The sequence below is a fragment of the Tasmannia lanceolata genome, unplaced genomic scaffold, assembly GCF_043159265.1.
Source record: "Tasmannia lanceolata isolate RefF3 unplaced genomic scaffold, GAP_Taslan_0.1 ptg000037l, whole genome shotgun sequence".
NCBI classification, from domain to species: Eukaryota; Viridiplantae; Streptophyta; class Magnoliopsida; order Canellales; family Winteraceae; genus Tasmannia; species Tasmannia lanceolata.
The window spans coordinates 6,102,008-6,128,746 of NW_027518714.1; the positions used below are offsets into that span (position 1 = coordinate 6,102,008).

Consider the following 26,739-nt stretch of genomic DNA (forward strand, 5'->3'; position numbering starts at 1 on the left):
CAGAAAGGGAAATGGTATATTCGCCCCTTTTTCGTCTCCGGGCCACCCCTTAGGTGGCACAGAGAAGTAAAGGGGGAGAATATATCACTTCCACCCCCATTGGATCTGATGCATCCAATGGGGTAATAAATGACATGAATTTTTATTGCAGTAATAAATTACATTGTGTGACGTATATCCAATGGGGCGCCCTTGCTGCTGGGCTTTTGGAACGGCGATCTTGAGCTTAGCATTGTTCTAATATTAGATGCGGATATTTTTAAAGTTAAATATGACTTATATTTTGGAGGAATGATAAATTGAAGGTCGCTCTATTGGTCATTGTCAGTTGCAAGGGCACCCCTATTGGTCATTGTCAATAAATTACATTTATTATCAATTTAATTCTGCATTTCTCAACGCCACTTCCATATTTTTCAATGCCACTTTCTTGAGTTGGATCAATCAGTTCGCCCTTCAGTCTACCATGTGCGATGGACGCTAGCAAATCCCTTTATAGTTAGAAAAGAAACTCATAATTATAAAGATATTTTGAGATCCCTTTTGATCTTTTGTCTATTTTGATTGACCACTCCTATGGGGTTGAATATTTCAGGTTGGGGACCTGGGGTCTGCCTAACCCCAAATTACCTATCAAAAAAAAGATATTTTAATGTACGGCTATTATTTATAGGGCAATGATATTTTCACCCCATCCCTCTTTTAACGTGATTTGACGTCAAAATGCGTTGAAGTTGCCCACTGATCATGTTATAAGCATGGTTTAAAATTTCGGTTTCGGTAACCGTTTCAGACCCCATGGAAAACCGAAATTTCAGCGAAATCCAAAATTTCGGTCTGAAATTTGGTATTAAGTGTTGAAATTTTGGTCCGAAATTGGGTAAGCGGCGAAATTCGGAATTTCGGTGAATTTCGGTTTCAGTCCCCATCGAAATCCGAAATTTAAAACCATGGTTATAAGGGGGCGAATGCGTTGTGCACAGGGGGTGAAAATATCATCTCCATATTTATAAGGTTTTAAATAACTAATCTTATAAACAATTTTATAAGTGCATCTCCTTGTTAAGACCAGTAAGAGCGAAGTGAAGCGAAGATAGTTCCTTTGCCTTGCTAGTTGCTATGGATGTATAATGGAGCAAAACCCACCCTATGGGACGATTCTAATTTGCAACCAGGAAAAATTTAGAAAAAAAAATGGCATGTATTCATATAGAAAGCCTCTACACAGCTAATAGTGATAGAAAGGGACCCATCTTCACACGGTCGGTGGCTTGTCTTCAAAGCAGATAGTCTTCTACAGATGAAAACTCATTGTCCTTGTCTTATCAGGCATGATTAATCTAAAGAAAATCTAATTTAAGTAATGAATCAGTAGTTCTACACAAAAAGTCAAGTTCAATTGGGGGTATTCATATTTCACAGCCGTTGATCAAGCAATTTAGATGATTCTAATCAGTAGGACCCACAAATCAGATCATTTCAATGTTAGATTCCTACTGCAGCATGGTCCACCGGATGGATTGTTCTAGCCACCTTACTAATTCAGATGATCGAGCATGGTCTACCCCCTCTTTTTCTCTTCACAAAGTTGTTACTAGACCTGCAAGAAAGCGAGTTTAGTTATTTGTCTGTTCGTGGTTATTATTACAGGGAGATTATGGTATTTTCAATAGCCGAGTCAGATAGGTGAGCGTCTCTCTTTGTCTCTGAGTTATACTTTCTATTATTTATTCTATTTGTGAATTGACAACTCTCCGGAGAAACCAGTTTCCACTTGCGGCTACTTCTACCCGTGTCGATCATAATCTCGAAAGTAACGAAATATCCTATATTTACCCAACTAATGATACTTTAATTTCCTTATTTCCGCTTTTATCCTCCACTCTCTCACCATATTACCTAATCAGATCATCACTGTCCCTCTCTGATACTAAGTGGCATTTCCGTAGTTTCATTAATAAAAATGTCTACTTTATGACATATACCGTATTTAACACACCATCTCCCCAAACCCGTCATTTATTTGTCGTTTTTTGCTTTGAGAGACTCTTCTGCTTTTTAATAAAACTCACCTTCTAGTTCCCCGATTTGTTTTTTGACCAGCGATTTTCAAAACGCAGTTCCGTCATCTTCGAATCATCTGAGCTTTTAAATCTCTGATTTTTCCACCGATTGTATAGGAATTGTATCTGAGGGATTTTTATTTTTTTTTCTGTAGAAGACAATTCACTATTCCTTTCTTCTTTTTTTTAGTGAAAATCATCCTCCTAAAGAATCAGATCTGGTCTTCAGACGCTTTAATCATTCGAGAATTTCTCCGTGCGATTTCGTTTATGGATTTTCTGGCGAGTTTATCAGCTCCGAGCTTCTGAAAAGTGATTTTCCAGCTGAGCAAGTTCTACTTATTTTTTCAAAAAATTATTTTCCCCTGTCTGGGAGGGATAAGGAAATGACGTCTGGAACGAGGCTTCCGACATGGAAGGAGAGGGAAAATAACAAGAGAAGGGAGAGGAGGAGGAGAGCGATCGCGGCTAAGATCTACGCTGGCCTGAGAATGTACGGAAACTACAAGCTTCCAAAGCACTGCGATAACAACGAGGTCTTGAAAGCTCTCTGCGCAGAGGCTGGTTGGACTGTTGAAGAGGATGGAACCACTTACAGAAAGGTAAAAACCCCCCAAACTTATCCTCGGTAATCTGTGTCTTACGTTTGGCTATCATGCTTCACCGGCGCACGCTAGCATTATTTTGGTTTGGGACGCTAACATGCGCTGTTGGATTCTAGAAGCAAGATGGCTGACCAGATCTAAGCTTTGACTGTTTTTGTGAATTCCGTTTTGGTATTTCCGCTTCCGGCTGTCCTGGAATCTTTCCGGTTCTATTTCGGTGTATTTTAGAATGCGTTAGGTGATTCTACTAGAATGCGCTGGTGGGGCCAGTTTCAGGGAAACCGTTGGATCTGTTGGAGCGCTGATCCTGGATTCCTTCCCTCTCTGGAATTAGTATAGATCTAGGGAAAATCTATTGATTTTTTTTTTTAATTTTTTTTTGCACTGAAAAAATCCAGGATCTAGTTGGTTTGTATTTTTGTTTTTTTAAGTAGGAAAATGTTAGGTTTTAGGAAAAGATTATTTTGAAAATGAGTTTACCAAACTGGTATAAAATTCTTTTTTCATAGAAAAAATTCCAATAATTTTTTTTTATGCATCCATGGAGCGTTGATTCCGTTGGGTGCCATGAGGCTACCGGCGCACGGTAGAATATTTCAACGTTATTTATTTATTTATTTATTTTTGACATGGACTTCAATGATGAAGAAAGCATTTGTAAAAAATATATATAAAAAAGAAAGTGTTTCATTGAAGAAAATTTCTATCTGAACTCCTCATAAGTCATAACAGTCTAGAAATCAGTGTATTCATAGGGGTAATTCCGCCATATGTGGTATATAACGCCCTGCAAAATTCGTAGATTCAATGTAGTAGTCCCTTGATTTTTTTATTATTGGTTTTCATTGCTTTTTGAATGGGTTTCCCATCCAAAATCTTTTGTCTCTGTACTTTGAGGTTAGTTTCGTCATTTCATTACTCTGTAATCTGAAGTCTAAAGACCCGCCTGATTATTATACTTTAATATATCACACTGGCGAGATTCCCGGGCTCGGGATTCTAAAGTATTTTTAGCACTAAAGCAGTAAAGTTGTGGGATTTTGAGCTGTTCTTTATTAGGAAAGGGACTCCCACGAGAATGCGATTCCAAATGAACTGAAATGACGATCTTGAATCCGCGAAAGCCCCTCTTTTTGTGTCGAACCCAAGACCGCCGAGGATTTGTGTGAACATTGGAGTGGTAATCACGAAAGCCATTTTGCAGCTGACTTTTGCATGAGAGAACAGCCACATAGGCGAACTTTTTAGCAGAATTTGTCTTATTTATTTAATTCATCTGAGGTGGTAATAGGGCTTTCCAGCTGCTAATTCCCTTCCCTAGGATTACTAAATCTTATCCCCATCGTCATGACGACATTAAATTGCCAAACTGCCACTTTCTTTATTTTCTAGGAATAATCTTTTGGGGCTGATCCAACGCGAAGATAGTTATCCTGGGATAGCTATCACCGAGCCAAACTGCTCAGTTGTGAGTTTTGGAGTTGGGACAGTTGTTAGGATGCTCATTTTTTCTTTGCTCACAACTGGCATTATTGTGATCTTCTGACTAGTAACTACTGACTCTCTCAAATATATAGGATTTTCTCTCTCTTTTTTACCATGGTTTGAGGAATGATGAAGCTTGTGACCTGCTTCACCTGGAACCATTGGTATGATCATACCACAATGTAGACACTTGATCGGTTGATCCCACAGGACCTCACCATGTAGGGCACATATCCTGAAAACCACTCTGATTCAACGATTTTATTCGATCAGGGTGCTTGAAGTCCTCTCAACTTCTTCATCCATTTGCAGACCAACAGTTAATACTGTCCAGTGAGACCAGTGATTAACTTAGAGCCTTTTTGGATACCCCTAAAATTTATTTGCATATAATTAGCTTACATATAGTCTTACATGAGAATAATGGTTATAAGAGTTTTATATCATCCAAAGTAGCCAAAGGGCTTGTGTTGAGCTTATTTGCAAATGAGACATTAATGCCCATTTGGAAGCCATTAATGAAGATATTGGACTATTGTAACTATTACTATGTTCAAATAAGGAGCAAGAAGGACGGAGCAAAAACGCTATGAGACTACAGACTACAGATCCATCAATCTGGCTGGGAATGTATATAAGATATTGGCCACGGTTCTAGTCGATAGAGGCAAAGGGGTGATGGGATCAATAATCTCTCAAAACCAAAACACCTTCACTCAAGGAAGATAATTCTAAACGAGGCCCACATTTCAAATGAGCTAGTTGATTTTTATTCACAGAACCATCTCAAAGGAGTCATTTGCAAGTTCGATATGGAAAAGGCATGTGACAGTGTAGAGTGGAGCACCTTAAACTACATACTTGGTTGCATAGGGTTTCATAGATAAGTTGTGATCATGGATGCAGAAGTGCGTCCCTTGTCCTTTGTTCTTGATATTAATCAATGGATCTGTCCTTTGTTCTTGATATTAATCAATGGATCTCCGTATGGATTTTTTAAAGGCTCCCAAGATTTAAGGAAGAGAGACCCCCTCTCCCCTTTTTTGTTCACAATATTGTCAGAAACGTTGAATTTAATGACGGACAAGGCCAGGAATCTCAGGCTTGTTCAAGGTTTCATGAGCAGACATTAAGAAGTCGAGGTTTACATCTGTAATGCGTTGACAACACCTTACTTTCTGGTAGTCGGAAGAGGAGACAAAGAACCTCAAGGCAATTATTAGGTGCTACGAAGCGACCACGGGACAACGGTCAAAACTTCAACAAGTTCATGATCATGGATGTTCACCTACGTGAGGTCGATGGGGAGGGGTTGTCCAAGATCTTGAGTTGTAGAGTGGGAGGTATTCTTAACATCTATGTTCGCGTCCCTATATGTGGCAGTAGCCCTCGTAAAGCCCTATGGGACCCAGTCATCAAGAAAATTGAGAAACGGCTTTCCTCGTAAAAAAAATACCCTATCATTGGGAGGTAGAATAAAACTCACATCGAACAACTTCAACAAATATATAAATCGTCCTTTAAGAAGTTTTGTTGAAGTAGTTCGATGTGAGTTTTATTCTACCTCCCAATGATAGGGTATTTTTTTCACGAGGAAAGCCGTTTCTCAATTTTCTTGATGACTGGGTCCCATAGGGCTAAAGAAGATACCATCTGGTGGAATGTAAATAGGTTTCAGGTTTGCAAATGCAAACGGTTAGGCGATCTGGGATTTAGAAGCCTAAAGATGATGAATAGGGTCCCGCAGAGAAAATGGATATGGAGATTTGGGGAGGATCACTACTAAGCTTAAAAGGTAAACGGCATCAGGTACCAGTAGAAGTACTGAACTGAAAACTCTCTCCCATGCCTCGTATTGTACGCACATTCGCCCAGCCTGCATTTCCCAACAAAATCCTGACTCCTCACTAAAGTAGGTAGAAATGGGCGCGAAACGGTCCCATGTTGAAGAATAGTGCCTTCGATTCCACCGGGGTCTTAACCTCGCTGAGAGAGGGGAAAAGTCCCTAACTAAAAAATAATAGTGCTCTTTCTAAGAGTAGGCATGGAGAGCTTTTTGTGGGACCACCTGCGAAGCCGGAGGATGGATAATTGACCATTGTGCCTTGTCTTGAAGTAGAGAGATGATACACCATCTGTTTATTTATTGCAGTTTTGCTAGGGAGATATGGTCTTAGGTATTCCTTTTGTTCGACATTGCTTGGACCCTTCCGGCTCATATTGAGGATCTCTTTGAAGCCTAGTCCTATGCGCCATGGCCGAGGAGAGGACGCATTCTTTGGAGGCTTTAGAAAGAGGAACAGTCAGGTGTTCATAGGAAGCTCTAAAGGCAGACTCTCAAGTGCCAATGACACATTCAATCCCTAGTGATTCAGTTGGCTTGTGTCTTGTCGGAGTTTAAAGGGATTGGTGAAAGTGAGTTAAGAAGAATGAGCTTCGCTCAAGTAGAGTGCATCAGAACAGATTAACCCCCATATATCATTTAATATAATTCATTTCCATTGCATTCCCTCTTTCCTTGTTGTGGTCCTTCACTCCACCTTGCTAACTTCTGGCGTGTAACCAATCAAACACCACCGTCACGATTTCCTTGTTCATTCCCTTTATTAGAACGGTTATTCTAGCAGTCGTACTTCAGAGGGGCCCCATAGGAGGGAATCCCAGACCTCCGTAATCTCCTTATTTGGACAAATAACCAAACCAATGGCCAACGAACCTTGGGTTCTAATCGGTGTTTGTTGGATCACGCTGATGCATCCCCTAAGCACCTCGGTTGGTGGTATGAGTGCACGAGCACGCCAAAACCAATCACCGTTCAACGAGTTAGACCAATTTCAACCTGAAGCACAAATAGATCATGTGATCGCTCACAACCAAGGTTCATTGGTCGCTGGTTTGCCCAATTGTCCAAATCAGGCGATTACGGAGATATGTATTCACCTCGTATGGGCCTCCTCTGGAGTGTGGTTGCCAGAACAACCGTTTTAACAAAGGGAGTGAGCAGGCAGGTCGCGACGGTGGTGTCTGATTGGTTACCGAAGTACGAGTCTGCAAGGTGAAGTGAAAGATTGCAACAAGGAAAGAGAAAATGCAATGAAAACGAATTGCCTTAAATGATAAGGGTGAAAAAAGATACATCTATATCTTGAACACTGATGGTGGTTGAAAGATTGCACTACAACTATATTGCGCTCGGTTTTGGCCTAGGGAATATTTTCTCTAGCATGATGGTACCATGAGATGGGCTTAGGCAGATCCGTTGGGGTGTACAAACGCAACGATGGCATAAGTTCATGCACTTCTATCAGGAATTCGTTTGATAGAACTAGCCTTACCTGTACCGAGTCATCGTAGTAGGAGATTCTAAAAATGCCATCAGTTGGATGAAGCGTGTATCTAGTTACCCGTGGAGGTGGGCAGATGTAGTAATGAAATCTGAGATAGAATTGAGGATCATGAAAGTGGCCTTTCAGCATGTTTTGAGTTCCACCAATAGCGTAGTTGGACGACTGGCCCAGTTGGGTACCTTCAGAGCCGATTTGGAATGGTTGCAGATCATTCGACCGTGATTGTTTTTGCATGCTTTTGTTTGTTTCAGACCACCCTGATCCCTGACCTTTTTGAGCCTTTCTTTTGAATGAATGATTACCATTCAGAAAAAAGACTGCATTTAAAATCATATGCAAATAATTTTGGGAGTATCCAAAGAGACGTAATCCCATTTGGAAAACAAAATTTATTCAAATAATCTTATTTGCAAATATGGTCTGATTTTAGCGGTATCCCCTCACAGGTTAAGGGTAAGGGCCCTTTGGCTACCTATAGTCTGATATTTAAATGATTTGAAGTTAAATATGATTATTTGCAAATAATGGTTACATAAGTTTTAGCAATCATATAGTTTGTGGCTTTGAAATAAGCCTTACTGTCCCATTTGCAAATAAGATCAAATTAATATAATCTTATTTGCAAATTAGAACCAATTTTAGTGGCATCTAAAGAGGCCCTAAGCTTGAGTTTGAAACTCATGAAAGAGCCCAAAATAAAAAGAATGTGTCCCAAACAAGGGGGTAAATATCTGTTACTTTGCTATTTCTAATTATTTTAGTTTTGGGGCTGTCAGTGGGAAATTAATCTGTTTAGGTTGGTGAACTCTTAACATTAGATCTTAATGTATCCCTGCTAGTTGTAATCGATTTGAAAAAAACGAAAGAAAAGAAAATCTGCTGAGACTTTATATGAGTATAATATGTTATCCCTGCACAATAGGCATAAAGTAACCAACTAAAACAACTGTCAAATTCAGACTGGGTTTAAGAACTACTAACTTCACTTCTGGTTTTTTTTTTTTCCAGGGATGTAAGCCGTTGGAGCGCATGGAGGTGGTAGGTGGCTCAGCTTCTGCAAGTCCCTGTTCATCTTACCATCCAAGCCCTTGTGCATCCTACAATCCAAGCCCAGCCTCATCTTCCTTCCCCAGCCCTGCCTCTTCTTACATAGCCAATGCAAATAATACCAACCCTGATGGCGGTTCCCTCATCCCTTGGCTCAAAAACCTCTCCTCTGCCTCTTCATCAGCCTCCTCTTCCAAACTCCCCCACCACCTCTACATTCATGGTGGCTCTATAAGTGCCCCAGTCACCCCTCCCCTCAGCTCCCCGACTGCTCGAACCCCTCGAATCAAGACTGATTGGGACGACTCAACCACCGCTCCCTCGTGGGCTGCTCCACATCACTATCCCTTCCAGCCATCTTCCACCCCTCCAAGCCCTGGACGCCAGATCCTCCCTGACTCTGGATGGCTCATGGGGTTCCGAATCCCAAATGGTGGCCCGTCCTCTCCCACATTCAGCCTTGTCTCTGCCAACCCTTTTGGATTTAGGGAGGAGATGGTATTGGGCGGAGGCTCCCGGATGTGGACGCCGGGGCAAAGTGGAACGTGCTCCCCGGCTGTGACTGGGGCACCGATGCAGACCGACGTACATATGTCAGATGGGGCGTCTGATGAGTTCGCATTTGGGAGCAATGTGACTGGGCTTGTGAAGCCATGGGAGGGAGAAAGGATTCATGAGGAATGCGGGTCAGATGAGCTTGAGCTCACTCTTGGGAGCTCCCATACCAGGTGACAAGTGACAACATGTGACGTGGGTGCTACAGTTTCTCTTCGCTGTTCTTCTTTTTTTCTTTTTCTTGTTTGTTGTGATCCATGATTTTCTGAGTTAGTTTCCTCTTCTTTGGAGAAAGGCAGCAGTTGTGACTTGTTATCATTTGTGAAGGTGTTGAATTTGGGGTGTTTTGGAGGGAAAAGGTTAAGGAAATGGGATTTTAGAAAGTTGGGAAGGGGAAGAGTGGTTAAGGAAGGTAAGGATAGGAGTAGTTCTTGTTTTTTTTTTTTTTTTTTTTTTTAAATTATACATATAATATTGTGGACTGCACCCATTTTTTTCAAGGCTACCGAAATGTACATGGTTTTATGCATTTATGTGGTTTGGACATTGGACTTGGCATTGAGGTTTGGATGAGTAGTGTTTCTTACATTTCAATTTGGTGTTTTTGTTCTCGCTTTTTGTTGCCAGTAATGCGAGTTGTTGGTATGCAGTTTGTAGAAGTGTAGATTATGCCCAGATCATAAAAGAGAAATTGCTATGGTTTGTTTCTTTGGTGTGGAATATTTTGATTATGTTCAAATCATCCATTTGCAAGCACTGTATCAGATAATTGGGATTTTAGATTTTAGAGCAGAATGCGGGATCTTACTTGGCCTAATATGGTAGGGTGGCGCCTAAGGTCATGTTATGCCCCTGTATCCAGTAGGATCTTACTTGATCAGCAAGGGATCGTCGGTATCGGCAATGAACTATCCTCTAGTGAGTACCTAAGCAATTCGGGAAGAGTGACAAATAAGAAAATGTGAGAAGCTATGTACACTGATCAGAAGAAACGTGCGGGGAGTATTTTGAGAATTAATATGAAGCATATAGAGCTTGTAAATAAGCCTCATTAAAAGCAAACAAGAATTGCATATTAAGATAGTGTTATAACAAGTTAGGGAAGAAGGATTAATATTAAATTAAATCGTCATTCATGTGACAACCTTGGGCTTCAGTGGCGATACCTAATCTGTTCTTTGGTGGGGAGATGTCTGAGGTTATTGGTAAACACAATGGGACATCTAGAACCAGTTTCTACTTTGAGTCCACTTATAGGTTTTGGGCTTACAATCGGTTGTCATAATCTGAAACGAACAGGGCCTTAATGATAATGTGGCACCCAAAAATTTTCTTTGAATCATCTTGGGCACATCACGATTTGCTATAACATGCCGTGCTTTTTTTTGGTCCTCATACTTGGCAAAAGATAAAAGGAAAAACAACAATAGGCAGGTTGAGTTAGACTAAAACTTTTGATGAGATGAATCCTGGCAATTAAAATAAAATTTCTTTCTCTGTGACCAGTAAGAGATCTAACAGCACACAAGCAGAATTTTATCCATAAAAAAGTAGATCAATAATATTAGCATTTATAAGAGCAACATCTGCATAAATCAGTCTCGTATGTGACTAAGCAATTCTATATACAAGTAGAGATTGGACGAGTATTTCTCAGTACCTTTGAATAAAGAGTCTATTTACGAATGATTTCAGTGTATTTATCCACACTGTACAAACACTTCAATTTTTGTACAACCATTACTTAGCCAACTTCTATACATGGAACAAAAGAATATACAGATTGAGGAATAAAACTGCTTGAAAACTACAATTTGGGGTGTTCCAAGGGCATGGAAGCACCTTCAGTTGTGATTGTTAACTGGAGCTTATGTTCAAATAGACCAGTCACTTTTCGACCTTCTGGAATAGATCTGAAAGCGCATGGTATAAAATGGCTGCAGCAGGGGGCCTAGGTAATGAGCCCAGAAGAATATCTGATGCTTCAATGGAAGAACTACCGTAGAATAGAGAGTTCTCTGATGTGCGTGTCATCACCATACTTCCTTCAAGCGAGCATCCTACAAAGGCACCTGCAAAATAAACCTACACCTTATGAAATTTTGAAATAGAATGAGGACTGAACTGAAATAAACCAACAATTTACAGAATAACAAAACTAGTGATAGGAAGAAAATAGATGAGGCATCATATATGTGCTTGGGGAGAAAATTATGAGCAATAGAAGCAGAGAAGCTGTAATTATCTGAAGAGTAGTTATCTGAAGAATATTAATTGTGCCGAGTTTCAAGATGCTTCATGTGGAGAGATGAAAATTCAGGAAAATTACCATGAATAAAAGTTATCGGTCAAATGGAATAAAACATTCAAAAAGAGAAAATGCCCTAAATCATTGAACGGCAAAGGGAATGCAGAAGGTACCGTTAATATGCAAGATAGATTTAATTAAATATTGAAAAAAAAAACCCTCACATAAGAATTAGTAGTGAGTACAAATGAGACTTGGGATTTAAATTAATTCTCAAATGTTGGAGATAAGCATGTAGAGGAGACTGCTGGAGTATATTTTTTGTGTGCAAAACTGGAGAACCATATTAGTACGTGTGCTGTAATAAGAGCACGGAGTAAGATCACAATGATGTGCGACTGCGACAAAGGCTTAGTTGAGTTGAGTTGAGTTGAGTTGGTATGAGGAGCACAAATGATGTTCGAAAAGTATAGTAGATCACCAAAGAAGTCATATAAAATGGATAAATAAAAGATAACATCATAGTAACTGGAATTCTGTTTAAAGTATCTAATCAGCCAAAAAAGAATGTCCTGAAACAGCTAGCTAGAGCACCCTTTAGATTGAGTCCTTTCACTTTATCTTGCTACTTACACTTCCCAAAAAGGTAATTAGTTATCGTATCTTGTTCAGAATGACCGGCGCCCTTAATGAACAGAATTAAGTTGTAGATACATATTTGGGAAAAGAAGTGAATCCCAATGTATAAGGAGCATTTGGTAAATACCATTAAAAGAAGGGGAGGGGGGGTGCGCGCAGGCATTTCATAAAAAAATACCTTTGCTGCAGCTGTAAGTATAACAAGTTGCATAACCACCATCACCAACATGAAAATCGGCTTCAGCAGCACGCCCAACAGTACCAACAGCTGCACTTAAACCTGCACCAGCCGAGAAATGCACATTTCCAGTAAATGTCTTCACAGCATCCTCTGTCCTCAACACAATGATGAAGTCAGTCAATTCCCCTCCACCCTGTAAACAAATTAACAATTAAGATGAAACTAAATAACCACCCAACAATAAATTGACCCAAGCACTGAATCCTATCAATAGACATGTTAGTCAAATGAATCGACTATCCCTGACATAAGCATGGTTATAAATTTCGGCCGAAATATGAAATTTTGGTCTAAAAGAGGATTTCGGTTGGGACTGAAATCTGAAAATTTCGGATTTCAGTTTGGATTTCGGCCAAAATTTTACTATTTCGACCGAAATGACTGATTTGAAAAAAGGAAGTGACTTTCTGTAGGGACTGAAACCGAAATTTAAATACATGGATATAAGCTGTTGAGATTGCTTTTGAAAATTCAAAAGTGTATTTATCCTACTATTTTGGCTTATGGCATTTTCTAGTCCTCCCTTTCTGGTGATCGTAATAAGGTTGGTTTACCTTCGCAGCCACCTCAATGGGTAACTGACTAATGATGCAATGGGATGGATGGAGGGACACCAAAAGGACGAGACATATAGTGACTTTTGGATCTTAAAGATCAATTATTTCATTCTTTTCACGAGAGAAAAAAAAAATAGAGCATACGACGTAGTTATGATAAATATCTTTTTGTAACTTCTAAGAAAAGTTACTTCATTTATTTCTGATAGATCATGGGAGTTCAGACTGCTTGGTTAACCTCACTCTTTAAAAATAAATAAATAAAAGGATTTGCTAGGGACCACTGCAGAAGGCATTTCAATGACCGCCTGTTGCAAGAGAGAGCAGCCACATAGGCTCAGATTTTGTCTTATTCATTTAATTTATCTGAAGTGGTTGCTCTCTCATGCCAGCCGGTCCGCGAAATGCCTTATGCGATGGTCCCTAGCAAATCCCATAAATAGAACATTAGATTTTTGTCATTTCTGGATTTTCAAAATTACTTAATCAAATCCAGTAAAACAGGCATATTCTAGCTATTTCCTACAAAGAGTGGAAGTATTATCCAGTGATTCACTACAAGTACACTTAGAGGCTTTAATTTTTAAATAATCACGAAAAGCATAAAAAGAGAGTTCATACTCTCAAATCGTAGAGCCTGATGAACTAAGGGTCAGTAGCATATAATTCAATATAAATAAATGATTTACCTGAGGTCCCCATCCAAAACCAAAAGAAGAAATGGCAGAGGGAGGAGACCATGACCCATCTTCCCTGCGAGCGATAACAAGCCCTGTTCCAACATTACATGTAAACCCCAATCCAACCTTCACAACAGTAAGTATAGCAAGGCCTTTTGCTTGTCCTAGAATTGCATCTGGAATCGACCTTTCAGGTCTTAAGGAACCCACCTGAAAAATTATTTTATGTCAGTTGTGAATCTAGTGAAAATGCAAATTGAGGCAGCTCATTAACATATCATCACTTTTTTCCAACATCAATAAAGCCCTAATAGAACTAAAGTTGTTTTGCTGATTCTTTGAGAAATTTTACATTAACAGTTTTTTGTTTCAGCCTTGTTCTACGAAATGTCACAAAAGCATTTCGGTCAGATCAGAAAAATATGAAGTCCTAAACAGACGAGCCGAACTTTTAAGAAATATAGAAAATATACAACTATCAAGGCACCGGCAGTTATTGATATAAGAAACAGTAAGGGGAGAAAGATGCAGCCCACAAAACTGTCAAGAATTTTTCAAGATTTCAGAAAGGTAAGAAAGCCTGAACACATATTGTTTGACCATTTTGAGAATTAGGTGTTGAGATATCTGGCATCTCGCATACTGAACTCCAACAAATTACAATATTTGGTTGAAAATAAACTCAGTACTTCTTTGGGAGAAATTATATGGTGCCCGGCCGTGAAGTCCAGTGTGGGTGGTGCCACCCTTGATATTTGATCCAACAGCAGACCTTTTTTAAAAGTCTGCTGTTGGATCAAATATCAAGGGCGATACTATAATCGTACCTCCCACACTGGACTTCACGGCCGAGCACCATATAAAATCTCACTACTTAGGTGCCTTTGAACATGGTCTGTCTCCCTTTTACCAAAGACCAAAGGATCACAATTAAGTCGGTTAATCACTTCTCTTGGCTCTTGTTCGCATTTCACAACTTTTCATATGAACCTAGTTTGTTAGGGCCAGGTTTCTTGAGTTTGCTCTGTCACTCTTTAGTTGTACTTAAACTAATCAAATCCTCCTCAATTCCCTAAATCTATGGGAGGTGGAAAGTCGAGACACATGTACAGGTGAACAATATGGGAGCTGGAAATAAGAAATTTGAACATCTAAACAAGGTATCGAAGTGCTTGCCTTCTGTGCAGTTATGCAATTTGCTAATTTTGATGAATTATCTTCAAACAATACTGCCATTAAAAATATATATATTATCCTGAACAGTATTGCGAGCCATCAGTTTGCAATATGACATGGGTAAGAGTGAACCTATTAACCTAAGTAGCCACATAGCTTACAAGGAAAATACATAAATACCTCTAAACTAACAAGCAGGAGTCTTGCAAAGCATCTCAAGAAACATGTCCATAATCAGCTTAAGCAGCCCGTGTGTCAGCTTAAAAGTTGATTGATAGGAAGGAAACAGATGTGAAATCCAAATGTTGAAGTGAAATGCACTTTCAAATAGTCAAAAATTGAAGTTAATGAAAAATTAAGAACTTACATGTGAAGCCATTAAAAAAAAGAACTTCGATGTGGAGAGAAAATTGACAAAATGATAATTAGTGTTAATGATTAAATCATTGTATGGTTTTGCTTAGATTTCATCAGTAATTAGCCGAGTTATGCTTCAAACTACAAAGAACTGTTACAAAATGACAACACAGTCAGGTGCAATTGTTTGATAGGATAATATTGCACAGGATATCATGCATAGTTTCAGTAACCACAGACTAAAACATTCTTAACCAAAATCACAAGCAAAATGTTTCAAAGATTTCACTGGCAGGATCAAGATTCATGCGAGCAATAATCAATAAGTTGAGGGCATGGAGTGAACCTTATTATAGCCTCGAATAGTATTTGTTGCCTTGTAAATCTCATATTCCATCGACTGTCCCCACGGAAAGTTTACCCAAGACCTCAAAGTACTAAGGTCTGTCAAATCATGGACCGGGAGCTGCGCCGCATGACTTACTTGATCCATTAAGTGTGACTGAATGGACTCAAGCCTCACACAGCACACATCACAGACTCGCTGCGGATTACTAGTGCGGAACTTCACCGGCAACAAACTCCTACCTCTAGAACACTCGCCGCAAAATATTCCACCACAAAACCGGCAATGATGCCTAGAGCACATGATTGGATGGAAACGCACACTACACAACATACAAGCAGAGGCAACACTGTCAGCCAACCATTTTGGAGGCTCTGTTTCGAGAATTTCCTTCATGTTACCAAGATTTGCCTCCGTGAGAGTCTGAGCCATCTCATTCCAAGCTTGCTCAAGGAGATGGGTAGATACCCATGACATTTTACATCTTTGAAGCTCGCCCGATGCAAAAGTACTCATTTTCCCTCGAGCCACAAGCAACATTTCGACTACCACATCCCACATTGTCAGCTCCTTATCTTCTCCAATAAATTGGCTCCACCCCATGTCATCTTCGGGAAAGTACCCGCCGTTACATCCAAAGCCTCTGCTCCATTCCTGATGATCACTTTCCAACATAGGAGGGACAGACACTGGTATCCACACGCCAGTTTCTTCATTGAGAGGAGAGTCATAATAGAAGTATTTGCCTTGTTTCTGATACCCCACATCTTTCTGTTGGCAATTCTTCTCGATATCTCGAGGTGTTTCGGAATTGCATTCATGGGACGGATTCGTTTCTTGACTCGGCAAGTCACATATCGTCATGGACGCGCTCCCCTCGTGTTGTTCCTCGACCTCAGACACCTAATTACAATCTTCAGGCAATTTTATCATTCCGGAAAAAAAAAATCTACAATTCTTTTTCCATGGCTGAGAAGTAAAAAACCAATCCTAATTACAATTTTCAAGCAATTGCATCCAATTTTATCATCAGTAATTGCGTGGAATTAAGTCGGAAAAAGAAAAATTCTCCAATTCTTTTTCCATGGCAGGGAAGTAAAAAGCAATCCTAATTACAATTTTTCAAGCAATTGCATCTAATTCTGTCATCAGTAATTCTGCAGAATTAATTCGGAAAATAAAATATACAAGGCCGATGAAAATTCAAAAGAGCAATTAAGCGTATCCTACCCTCTGAAAATACGCTTAAAAGAAAAACAGAGCCTTTTTACATGATCCTTCTACTTTAATACAAATCGAAATGAATCAAATACCGAAAACCGACTCAGAAATGCCCTAGAAAAGTAAAAAAATTACCGATTGAGAAGGTGATTTTTCGATTTCGTGATCAGCTCCGAGAGTTAGACCATAAACCCTATCGCTCCAACTCGCTGGCTTCAATTTTTTTATAGATACTTTTTAGTTTCTTTGTTGAAACGTTTATCCCACTGAGAGAGAGAGAGATGTGTAGGTCAAAAACAAGATTACGCATGGTGCGTATGGTGCTTTGACCTCCGTGGCGAGTTAGGCGCACTCCATCCGTCTATGAATGAACTTTTAGGCTGTCGTTTGGATGGCCAGAATCAGGAATCAGGAATCGGAATCGACTTCATCTTCTGATTCCTATTCTGATTCTTCCTGGACAAGAAAAAATCAAAATAAAAAAATTTAATTCAAAAAAATTCCAATGAAAATTTCATTGGGTGGAAACAGAATACTTACCTCTTGGAGCAGGAAGCAAATTCTGACATTTTCTCCCTCTAATTCGCCCCGGTGTCAATTCCGCCTCTTTAATTTCTTCCTTTTTTTTCTTCTTTTAAACCAGAAGTTGGAATCGAGTTCTTATATTTTGGATGCGTAATATTTTGATGTGGGAAATATGAGCAGCCAAAAGGTCTACTTTCCGGATTGTTAGGGTTCTATGCAAAAGCAGATAGTCCCAAATCGGATAAGTGAAATGGATGGAGATGAGTTATAAGGGAGCGAGTACCCTCCCTCTAACAACTAGCTTTTAAGGGTAGGGTGTGGTAACCCCGGTTTGCCTCCGATGACAGAAATGTCCCTCGGGAAAGATCTGCTTCCGCATGGAAGGGGCGATTGTTGGGGTTCCACCCAAACAGTTTGAGGGGCCCACGAATCTTTATAAAGCACATTGACGATAATTTGGAAGCCCACACACCTTTACAAAAGCACATTGAAGATAATTGGGAATATTTGAGACATTCGATGGCTCTACCATCCTATCTACTTTCGTAAGAGCCAATGATGAAACGTTCACTTTTGTCTCCACAAAATGTCCACCATTGACTCATCCACAAAAGAACGAGTACCCTCCCTCCAAAAGCCTAATACCTTGGAGGGCTTTTAGAGGGGCATTCCCTTGATAGATGATAGCGGAGTGTGACTCCTCCAGACATAATTTGGTGGTTGGTGGGGAGTCTATCCCGTCCTTGGTTGTTTGTACATTGGTTTGATGAGATTATGGATCGGACAGAGGGCTCACATATATCTTTCAATCATGTGAGAAGGTCGGCTAATTCGGATGGCGATAGCCTAGCCATAGCATGGTTGGGAGAGAGTCATTTGAATTTTTTTATTTTCTTCTTCCATGAGGTCTCGATGTTACATGTTTATTTGTCTTCTCGCTCATTATATTGACCATCCTGGTTTGGCTGCTGCCCTTTGTTCTTGTTTCCTTTATTATCTTAATCAAAGGCAACAACCATTAGGATTTTCATTAATTCTCTTATGGCAGTGGTCGTAACTACATATAATAGGTGGTATTTTGAAAGTTAGAAAGTGATCAATGATTTTCCCAAAAAAGGAAGGATAAACAACTTCTTGTTTATCAATGACGCCACCAGTTTAGGCCGCCATTCGTGATTTTACACTAACGGATATACACAGCCAGCGCCAACGTGTATGAATAACCTTCCGATTCAATTATTGCGATGATAAATTCGCGTCCCCTGTAGGATAATTCGCACCCCCGTTATCAGACAAGCTAAGACAAGAAGTCCGTTAGAGGCGTCATTTGACTACTACAAAAGAACTCCTCCTATCTGCTTGACTGCTTCCCCTTTTCACTCCATTCAATCATAATTTCTATTTTCACATTGCCATGATCATCTCAACTAACCCCTTTCAGCTAGAAAACTAAAAACCCTAAATTCCTTTTTTCTTTTAAATTAGAAAAACCCTAGATTCAATCTGTTCATGTAAGCCCCTGCAAATTCTCGTTTGGGAAAAGCACACCTATTCTTTTCTTTCGAACAGGAAACCCTAATTTCCCTTTCGAATACTCTCTCTCTCTCTCTCTCTCTCTCTCTCTCTCTCTCTCTCTCTCTCTCTCAAATGTCTGTCGAACGATCGTTTGAGGCATGGGAAGAGATGCAGCGCCACGGCCAGGATTTCGCAGATCGATTGGCGCAAGGTTTCACTGGCTTGATTCAATCTCACATGAATCCTTCCTCCTTTTCGTGGCCAAATCATCATAATCTCAAACCCTTTGATCTTGAATTCCCCAGTCAGATCACTGCAAAAAGGGATTTTGACCTATCCATTGATAATTCGACAATTAATGGGGTTTCTGCAATCTTTGATATAGGCAATAAGTTAGAGCAAGCAGGGGCGGAGTTTGGAGCTTGCTTGAATGGAGTCGTTCAGCAGTTTTTTCGGCGATTATTGCCATCGCCATTTCGGCACGATGAGAGTGAGGTTGCGTCGATTAGGGCAGATCAGGGTAGCAGAAAAAGAGAGGAGGGTTTTGATCGGTGTAAAGAGGGTTTTGGATTGGCAGGGGAGCAGTTTAGGGATTGCGGATTTGGGGATTCCACTGCAGTTTTGGATGGATTCATGGATGAAGAGATTTTGGGTTCTAATCTGAAGGCTTCAGGGCATTTTGGTAGACCACAGGTATTGTTCTTATGCTATTTTTGTTGCATCTTTGCGTTTTGGGTTTGTGTTAGTACTTTACATTAAATCTTTTTATTGGTTTTACCATGGTATGAATTCAGATAAGATGATTAGCCAGCCATCATTCAAATGGGTGTGATCTGATGATGGACTTCTCACTATTACAACCAAAGACCTTGGATTTACATTATGTGAGCATGTGAAATGTTAAAAAATGTCAAATGTTAAAATATCAAAGTTTACAACATTTCATAACCTATTGGAAGTTTATGAAATGTTAAAATGCCAAAGTTATGAATTACAACATGTGAGCATGTTGTTACCCTTGGAAGCTTATGAAATGTTAAAATGCCAAAGTTATGAATTACAACATGTGAGCATGTTGTTACCCTTGGAAGCTTATGAAATGTTAAATTGTTAATGTCTCGTCTGAATAAGTCTGAGAACTCCTACACCAGGTGCCCAACCTAGACTGATCTTCACTCCTATTTTGAACTCAATGTTTGTTTGTTGCAATGAATATACTCGGAAAAATCTCGCTTCAATATGACTGCAGGATGTAATCTGTCACATTCCTGCTGCTGTATAAAGACATTAAAAACACATATAATCTTCCTAGGGAGGTCACACTCCTTTGCCTTCTGGGTCACATTAAGCAAGTCACCTTCCATCACCACTCAAAGGGAGTGTTCCCACTTTCCAACCTCTCCAATTCCAATGTGGAGATTTTGAAAAGGATTCCGTTGTGCGTAGAAAAACCAGATTTCTATGCCAAGTGCCCACTGTGATTAAATCTCACTTCCACTTCCAATGGAATATCTATTGGTCCTTCATGAACTGCTCAACAGTATTCTTCAGACGCAACCATAAAGAAAACTGGTCAACTCAAGATCGCCCTGCCTGTAATTCTTGCCTTTCACTGTATTCTGATCTCATGGTGAAAAACATATGATTCTAGATATTGGCATGAATACTGTTGTTGGGGTTCGAGATGTTTGATTGCCCCCCTCTTGATCTCTCTTTCTTTTCTTTTAGGTATCTTTGTATATTTTAGTGTAGCTCTCTTTGTACTTTCTGGTGGACCATCTCGGTCTTCCTTTTTCTCAATGATTGAAATTGCAACCATTAAAAAAAAGAGAGCTACACTGGGGAGACTGGAGATGATCGATCTTGTAAAAAAATCCCACGAATGTGACAAAGTACAAAGATAGAAAGGTGAGACGAAAGAAATCATGGAGTCTAAACTCTATTCTAAATTCATTACTTTTGAAAGGGAGAGATACAATGATATTTATACAGAAGAAGGTCAAATGACCAAAATATGCTCAATTCAACCATTTTTAAGACTCCTCAATCTGATGTGTTTTAAGGAACATGTTCAGGTTGTTGATAAATAATAATGGTGATCAATTGTGAGTGCATTTGTGAAAACATCAACAACTTGTTCTTTATTTGCCACATAGCTTGTATAAACTTCACCATCCTCAACCTTCCCACGAATAAAATCATTATCTGTGGCATGGGAAAAAAGATTATAAGATAGTCTGATGGTACTCTAATTGTTGTAGTTAAGAGATGATTCCTCCCTTCTCTTCTCGACCACCTTTAAGAGGAAGAGCTCCCTAAATGTCGCTTGTAGGAGGGATGAATGTTGGAAGAGAATTGTAATCTTAGGTTTTGCAATTATGTCTTTTCCAGGATGATGATAACAACATAAGGTCCAACAAAGGTATTTTTCATCCAATGATGGCTACCATATATCCATTGGTTCCATGTTGAATGTCACATTCTTCTTTTTTGCTTGTCTTTGGTTGCTTCTACCATTCCCTTGACATTGAAAATTCTTGGATATTAGTTTCCAGAAGTAGTGATCTTTCTTCAGACAACTTGCAATTGTGATAGTTATTGGCCAAATATGTTTTGTACTAGTTAAAAACTTGACTCATATAATAACTTGCTCTAGGTAAAGCTAAGTCAACTCAGGCAAGTCCATGATTGGTGCGACACGATTTTTATTGACTCGAGTGACTTAATGGAGTTTTGGTTAACTTAGAGGGACAGAAAATGATTCGATTTGGTTGAGTCAATGATTGACTCAAGGAGTTAATGATTGATTGTAAGAAAACTAGGAATATTGTTTATGATTGGAAACTGTGAAGAGTATTCAAATATGACGATCTATTTTTTTTTGCACGGAATGCAGGGGAGCTTTAATATTACATCAACGTATGATAGTAGAGCACATGACATTGAAAGCTCATTAGTTGCAAGAGGGGACTTGTGGAGAGCAGAGGCATCACATGGGGGTTCCACTTCAGGAAATGAGAGATCACCTCTATTCCTTATTCAGCTTGGACCAGTGCTGTTTGTTCGGGATACAACACTTCTTTTGCCGGTTCATTTATCAAAGCAACACTTGCTTTGGTATGGTTTTGATCGAAAGGTAAAGCCGTTACTATTCTAGATAAAGTACCTCATTGGAATGGCAACTGTTCTTGGTGGATTGTCTGCATGCACATCATTTGTGTTGTGGTTATACATATTAATTTGCTTTTAGTCAAAGCAGTAGACTTGCTTATGTTGTCATAGCTGGACATTAGCATCCCTAAAAATTTTTTTTTGGAAATTCTTCACCTCAACGACTTGAATTCTACACGTACTTGTATACAAAATGTACTTGTATCTCATTTTTCTGATGCCATTTATCATTTGAGTAATTAGAATATCACTATTCTACCTTTTGATTTCTATAAGCTACTATTCTTGTGTGGACTGATTCATCGATACTTATTGGCTTAGTGTGAAGCTAATGATTAGCATTGACACTCACTAATATTCATGCAGTGTTATTGATTTATACATGTAGAACATACACAAGTTCCTCTTGTTGCATTTGATGCATATTATCTGTCCATGCTCAATTTTCTAGGTCATTTGTTTCCCTCAATGCCATATCATATTGCAAACTGGTACGCCTCGAACCGGTTCGTGATAATTTGCCGAAACTAGAGAATTACAAACTGGCATAAAAAGTAACTGTTTCCCCACCAAGTTTCAACTTTCCATTTTCTTATTTTCATCTCCCACATATATTTTTCACTTTCCGCTTTCGTGTTTCAACTTTAGATGTCCAATAGATTTAGGAATTTGAGGGGTTAAGTAGTTTTCCTCAGTATAACCAAAGATCATACCAAATTAAACCTCACTAGCGAACCAAATAAGCCTGTCCCTAATGAACCAGGTTCCTGGTTCACATGTAAGTTGCGAAGAGAAGCCCAAACCTGAACCAAGTGAACCGATGAACCAGGTTACAAGGCTTATTTTTGTAATCATATCATATTCAAGCTTTATCTGTAGTAACCATTATTTCCCATTCCTATTATCGTTACTGTTGAATTGCTTCCAATTTTCAGTTATGTGCGAAGAGAACAATTATCTTGCATCATTGAGTCACATTGACTTATTGTTTCAATGTTTCTGATATGTTTGTGACAGAATGGAATGCATTCTCTTTGTCCAGCTGTATGGTCAAAGCATAGGCGATGGCTCTTGATGTCAATGATCTGTCTCACCCCATTAACCTGTGTAAGTTTTAATCTTGTATTAGTAATATTGATATCAAGTAAATTTGTAGACTCCCCACTTCTGCACCTTCAAATTTTGCTAGGATCTTTTGCATGTGGTAGGCACCCCATCATGGCAGCCACAAATTCACTTATTCTTCAGGTGACATTTGATTACCACATGCAAAGAATCCCGCAAATTTTTTTGGAAGTGGCTAGACTCTCCCTTTAATCTAGGTTGCGTGAGCACGGATATGATTGTCATTTTCACGTGAAAATAAAGACGATGGTGAAAGTGACCGTTGATATGGTCATTTTCACGTTTTTTTTACATTTCGTGGGGATGAGAGCTCGCTTTCTTTTGTCTTATTGCACCTGTGTCACTTCAATGGATTCCGTTTTTTTTATCCCAAACGAAATCCCATTTTGCTAGCAGCCCTCTAATTTTTTATTTCTATATAAAAATCTTACTAGTGGATAGATAAAACTCAAAACATGTGAAAATTGCATAGTACCTAGAGAAAAAAAAGTTCGAAGTGAATCCCAAAGTATTGGAATCTGACACTTGTCCAACATGGGTACTTTATCTATTTAGAAGAATCCATGTATCATAGCCTTTAATGCATTGATATTCTTCTTTACACATTGTGCTTGGGTGCCAGTTTAAATTGTTTAGTCAGCCAATACTTTTTTTTTAGTAATTGCTAATGTATATGTCCAATTTTTTTTTTTTTGAATGGCAAGGGATCAGCACATGTATTAGAAGTAGTTTAGAACACATTTTAGCTTTTATAGTTTGTCTTTGCCCTTTGCCATTTCTCTGAATAAGATGGCCCAGGTTCTATAATGTGTTTTTAGTGGATCTATTTTTTGAAATCTATTTTCCTTTCTGTAAATCTTTTTCTTTGAGCATCTTCACAATTTCTAACTAAACCCTTTTGTTTCAGTCTTTCATGGATTTGCAGTGCCCAAATGGCCAGTTTACATATGTATCTGGTGAGGGGCTTACTACAAGTGCTTTCCTACCTTTTTTTGGTGGTCTGCTTCAAGCTCAAGGTCGATATCCTGGACAAATGAGATATAGCTTCTCTTGCAAGGTTAGGTAGCATGTCCATGTTGACCATAGTTCACCAGGGACTTCTGATGCTTAATAACTATTTAAATAACTGCACTGCAAATCTCTCACAGTTACCCCCATCTTTTCTTGCAGAATAAGTGGGGCACACGAATTACACAAACAGTGCAGTGGCCTGACAAATCTTTTTCTCTTGGACTTGCACAAGCCTTGGCTTGGCAGAGATCAGGCCTAATGGTGCGACCGACCTTTCAATTCAGGTACACATCAGATGTTTAGTTATTTGGTAATATTCTATAGAACTGATTAGGTCCCACTTCCTGCCTTGTATTCCTCCAGTATTTTATACTCTCAATTTACCTATTAAGTATGGGTTCATAGTGTGTCAACAATTTCTTTCCTTCTTTCATTTTGAATTGCTTAGCAATTTCTTTCTTACTCCTCAATATTCATTGAACCTAAGAAATAGGTCGGTGCAAATGAGGCATGGCTTGGAGCTGACACTATCTGGTCGGCATTGACATCAATGTGGGTGCTACTTGTTTTGTGTCTTCTTACTTTTAAATGGCTTAATTTATTAGAAAGCTTGAGCAGCATAGGGTATCGACTAAAATTTTTTTAGGTTGAGAGAGCTACCTGAAATAGGATTTCAACTAAAATGAAAGGATAACCCTTGGTTGTCGAGAATTTGCATTACAGTCAATCTTACTTCCAAAGAATGGCCAGATTACAGATCTTTGTGCACCTTTTGTTCTCTGCATTGGTCAGTGCACTCTGCAAGGTTTAGTTTGTATTCACCTGTGCAGTTTTGCATCATTCTCCTATTATTTAACAATCTACGTCATTAACTTTTTTTCTAAAAAAAATCTGGTTGATTATTTAAGGTTCTCACTTTTTGCTATATGTTCTGTGGTTGGCATTGAATTTATGAAATTTATGCGTACTACTTGGATCTCATTTTCTTGTTTTGTTCTGCTGGTCAGCATATGCCCCACTTTTGGTGGAAGCAATCCTGGGTTGCGGACTGAGATCATCCATTCTATGAAGGAGAAACTGAATCTAATTTATGGCTGTTCTTGTACAGCACATCCTACTGCATTTGCATCGATATCTGTAAGTGCAATATAGGTTCTTAATTCTGTATAAATGTTATTTGGTCGTGGTATTTCAGAGAAAATTTGCTACATGATTTGGATTTTCACCCTCTTTTAGACCCTGTTTAACCGATTGCGGGTAAAAAACTAATTATTGGACACAAATTAAACATGATTTGTATCCAATAATCTGTTTTGTTTAATTTGTATCCAATAATCAGTTTCGGACTCTCATTCGGTTCTTAAGTTCCAGAACATGCAGGGCCTTCGCTTTTCTACTTCCAAATAGATTCTTACTCTCTCGATGGCAGCAGCTTTTAAATTCTTGGATAGTCATCCTCTTTCATATATGTTTTCTGTTTTTCCATCACAAATTGTAATTTGTGATTTATATATTTGTATCTAGGAATTTTAACCTTTTGGTGAATTACAGCTTGGGAGGTCGAAGTGGAATGGGAATGTTGGCAGCTCTGGAATAGTTGTTAGAGTGGAAACCCCTCTGGGCAATGCTGGCAGTCCGTCTTTCTCTATTCAGCTGAATAGTGGTGTTGAGTTCTGATCTTTTTTTTTAACCCTGCTGTACAGATGAGTATGCATCATCTCAATCTCTCAACTAACATATGGTATGTGAATATTCTCTTAATATTTAAATTAATATTGTTAAACTCAACTTTGATGGGTCTAGTCTTGGCAACCCTTGCCAGTAGGTATCGGGGGAGTTCTCCGAGATCCAAGGGTGATGTCTTCTGGGCGTTCTCAGGGCCCATTGGGTTTGCTGATGCTACTGAAGCTGAAGTTTGAGTGGTACATTAGGGGATAAAGAGCTTGGAGAAGGAAAACTTGGTTAGGGTTGTTGTTGAGGGTAGCTTCCTTAAAACTATTCGGTGGCTTAGAGGATCTTTGGTCGCTCCTTGGAGATTCGCCCGTTCCCTTGATGAGATCAAAGACAAACTTGAAGGCTCTTCGATCATTTTTTCCCATGTCAGATCGGCTAATAGCGCAGCCGACCATTAGGCTAGGGAGGGGGTAAATAAACCCGGCTTAATGTTGTTTAATTTTTCGCCCCCGTGAGTTTGGCTTTTGTTTTATTGTATTTTGTTTTTGGCTGGTTGTTTCTTACCTTATTGTACTCTATGGGAATCTTGGTCATTTATGTTTGAATGAAATTTGCTACATTAAAAAATTTAAATTTAAATTGATATTGTTCTTTATTTACTTTTTTTTAAACCTTTTCTTCATTATTAACTTCATGTCCACACCATTGATGATAGAAATACCAGCTGTTGTTTCTTTCTTTTTTTTTGATTGGTAAGCTGGGGCTAGGCAGACCCCTACCAGAATTTATTAATAAAAAGAAAGATTACAATCATGGAGGCTCAAATGCCAACAATTTGGGGATAAGAATCCAGCACATCCCACAACAAGAGATATCAATACAATAGAAAATAGCCAGTAGCCAGTCAAAACTAGGCAATCCGCACCAAGAGGGAGGAAGATAATCCATCAAACCAAAAGCTTTAGCAGGGAGCAAAGATGGAGGGGAAGATAGCAGCTTCTAGAAGCGGGACTAATCGTTATAACCCAATGAGGGGGCACCATGATATGGAGCACAGAGGAGCAGTTTTCCAGCAGCATCATCAACAACAGAAGAAGTAAATTACATTTACATTCTATGGTATACATGCCCGTCTCTATCCAAATTTAAAC

At 39.1% G+C, this 26,739-nt stretch overlaps 3 protein-coding genes across 9 annotated transcripts; 2 read left to right on the forward strand and 1 right to left on the reverse strand.

Moving 5' to 3' along the window:
* Nucleotides 1–2,037: 2,037 nt before the first annotated feature.
* On the forward strand, nucleotides 2,038–9,642 carry BEH4 (BES1/BZR1 homolog 4). Its single transcript, XM_077373020.1, has 2 exons — nucleotides 2,038–2,665; nucleotides 8,509–9,642. Exons 1-2 carry the CDS (start codon nucleotides 2,450–2,452, stop codon nucleotides 9,277–9,279), a joined length of 987 nt encoding a protein of 328 aa, XP_077229135.1. The 5' UTR covers nucleotides 2,038–2,449; the 3' UTR covers nucleotides 9,280–9,642.
* Nucleotides 9,643–10,636: 994 nt separating this feature from the next.
* LOC143861836 (RING/FYVE/PHD-type zinc finger family protein) lies at nucleotides 10,637–17,300 on the reverse strand. Of its 2 annotated transcripts, none has more exons than XM_077372777.1 (6): nucleotides 17,108–17,300; nucleotides 16,703–17,023; nucleotides 15,347–16,260; nucleotides 13,477–13,677; nucleotides 12,168–12,363; nucleotides 10,637–11,174 (listed from the first exon to the last, which is right to left on the reverse strand). In XM_077372777.1, the coding sequence occupies exons 3-6, from the start codon at nucleotides 16,208–16,210 to the stop codon at nucleotides 10,990–10,992; spliced, it is 1,446 nt and encodes a 481-aa protein (XP_077228892.1). In that variant the 5' UTR covers nucleotides 16,211–16,260; nucleotides 16,703–17,023; nucleotides 17,108–17,300; the 3' UTR covers nucleotides 10,637–10,989. The 2 variants fall into 2 exon arrangements, with proteins under 2 accessions (XP_077228892.1, XP_077228891.1); XM_077372776.1 differs by having other exon boundaries at nucleotides 15,347–16,249; nucleotides 17,108–17,297.
* Nucleotides 17,301–18,251: 951 nt separating this feature from the next.
* Nucleotides 18,252–26,243, forward strand: LOC143861711 (uncharacterized). Of its 6 annotated transcripts, none has more exons than XM_077372602.1 (8): nucleotides 18,252–19,300; nucleotides 21,504–21,743; nucleotides 22,796–22,885; nucleotides 23,811–23,960; nucleotides 24,074–24,198; nucleotides 24,922–25,051; nucleotides 25,466–25,621; nucleotides 25,740–26,243. In XM_077372602.1, the coding sequence occupies exons 1-7, from the start codon at nucleotides 18,740–18,742 to the stop codon at nucleotides 25,589–25,591; spliced, it is 1,422 nt and encodes a 473-aa protein (XP_077228717.1). In that variant the 5' UTR covers nucleotides 18,252–18,739; the 3' UTR covers nucleotides 25,592–25,621; nucleotides 25,740–26,243. The 6 variants fall into 6 exon arrangements, 4 of the variants coding, with proteins under 4 accessions (XP_077228717.1, XP_077228715.1, XP_077228716.1 ...); XM_077372600.1 differs by having other exon boundaries at nucleotides 18,253–19,300; nucleotides 25,718–26,243; XM_077372601.1 differs by having other exon boundaries at nucleotides 18,253–19,300; nucleotides 25,737–26,243.
* Nucleotides 26,244–26,739: the final 496 nt, after the last annotated feature.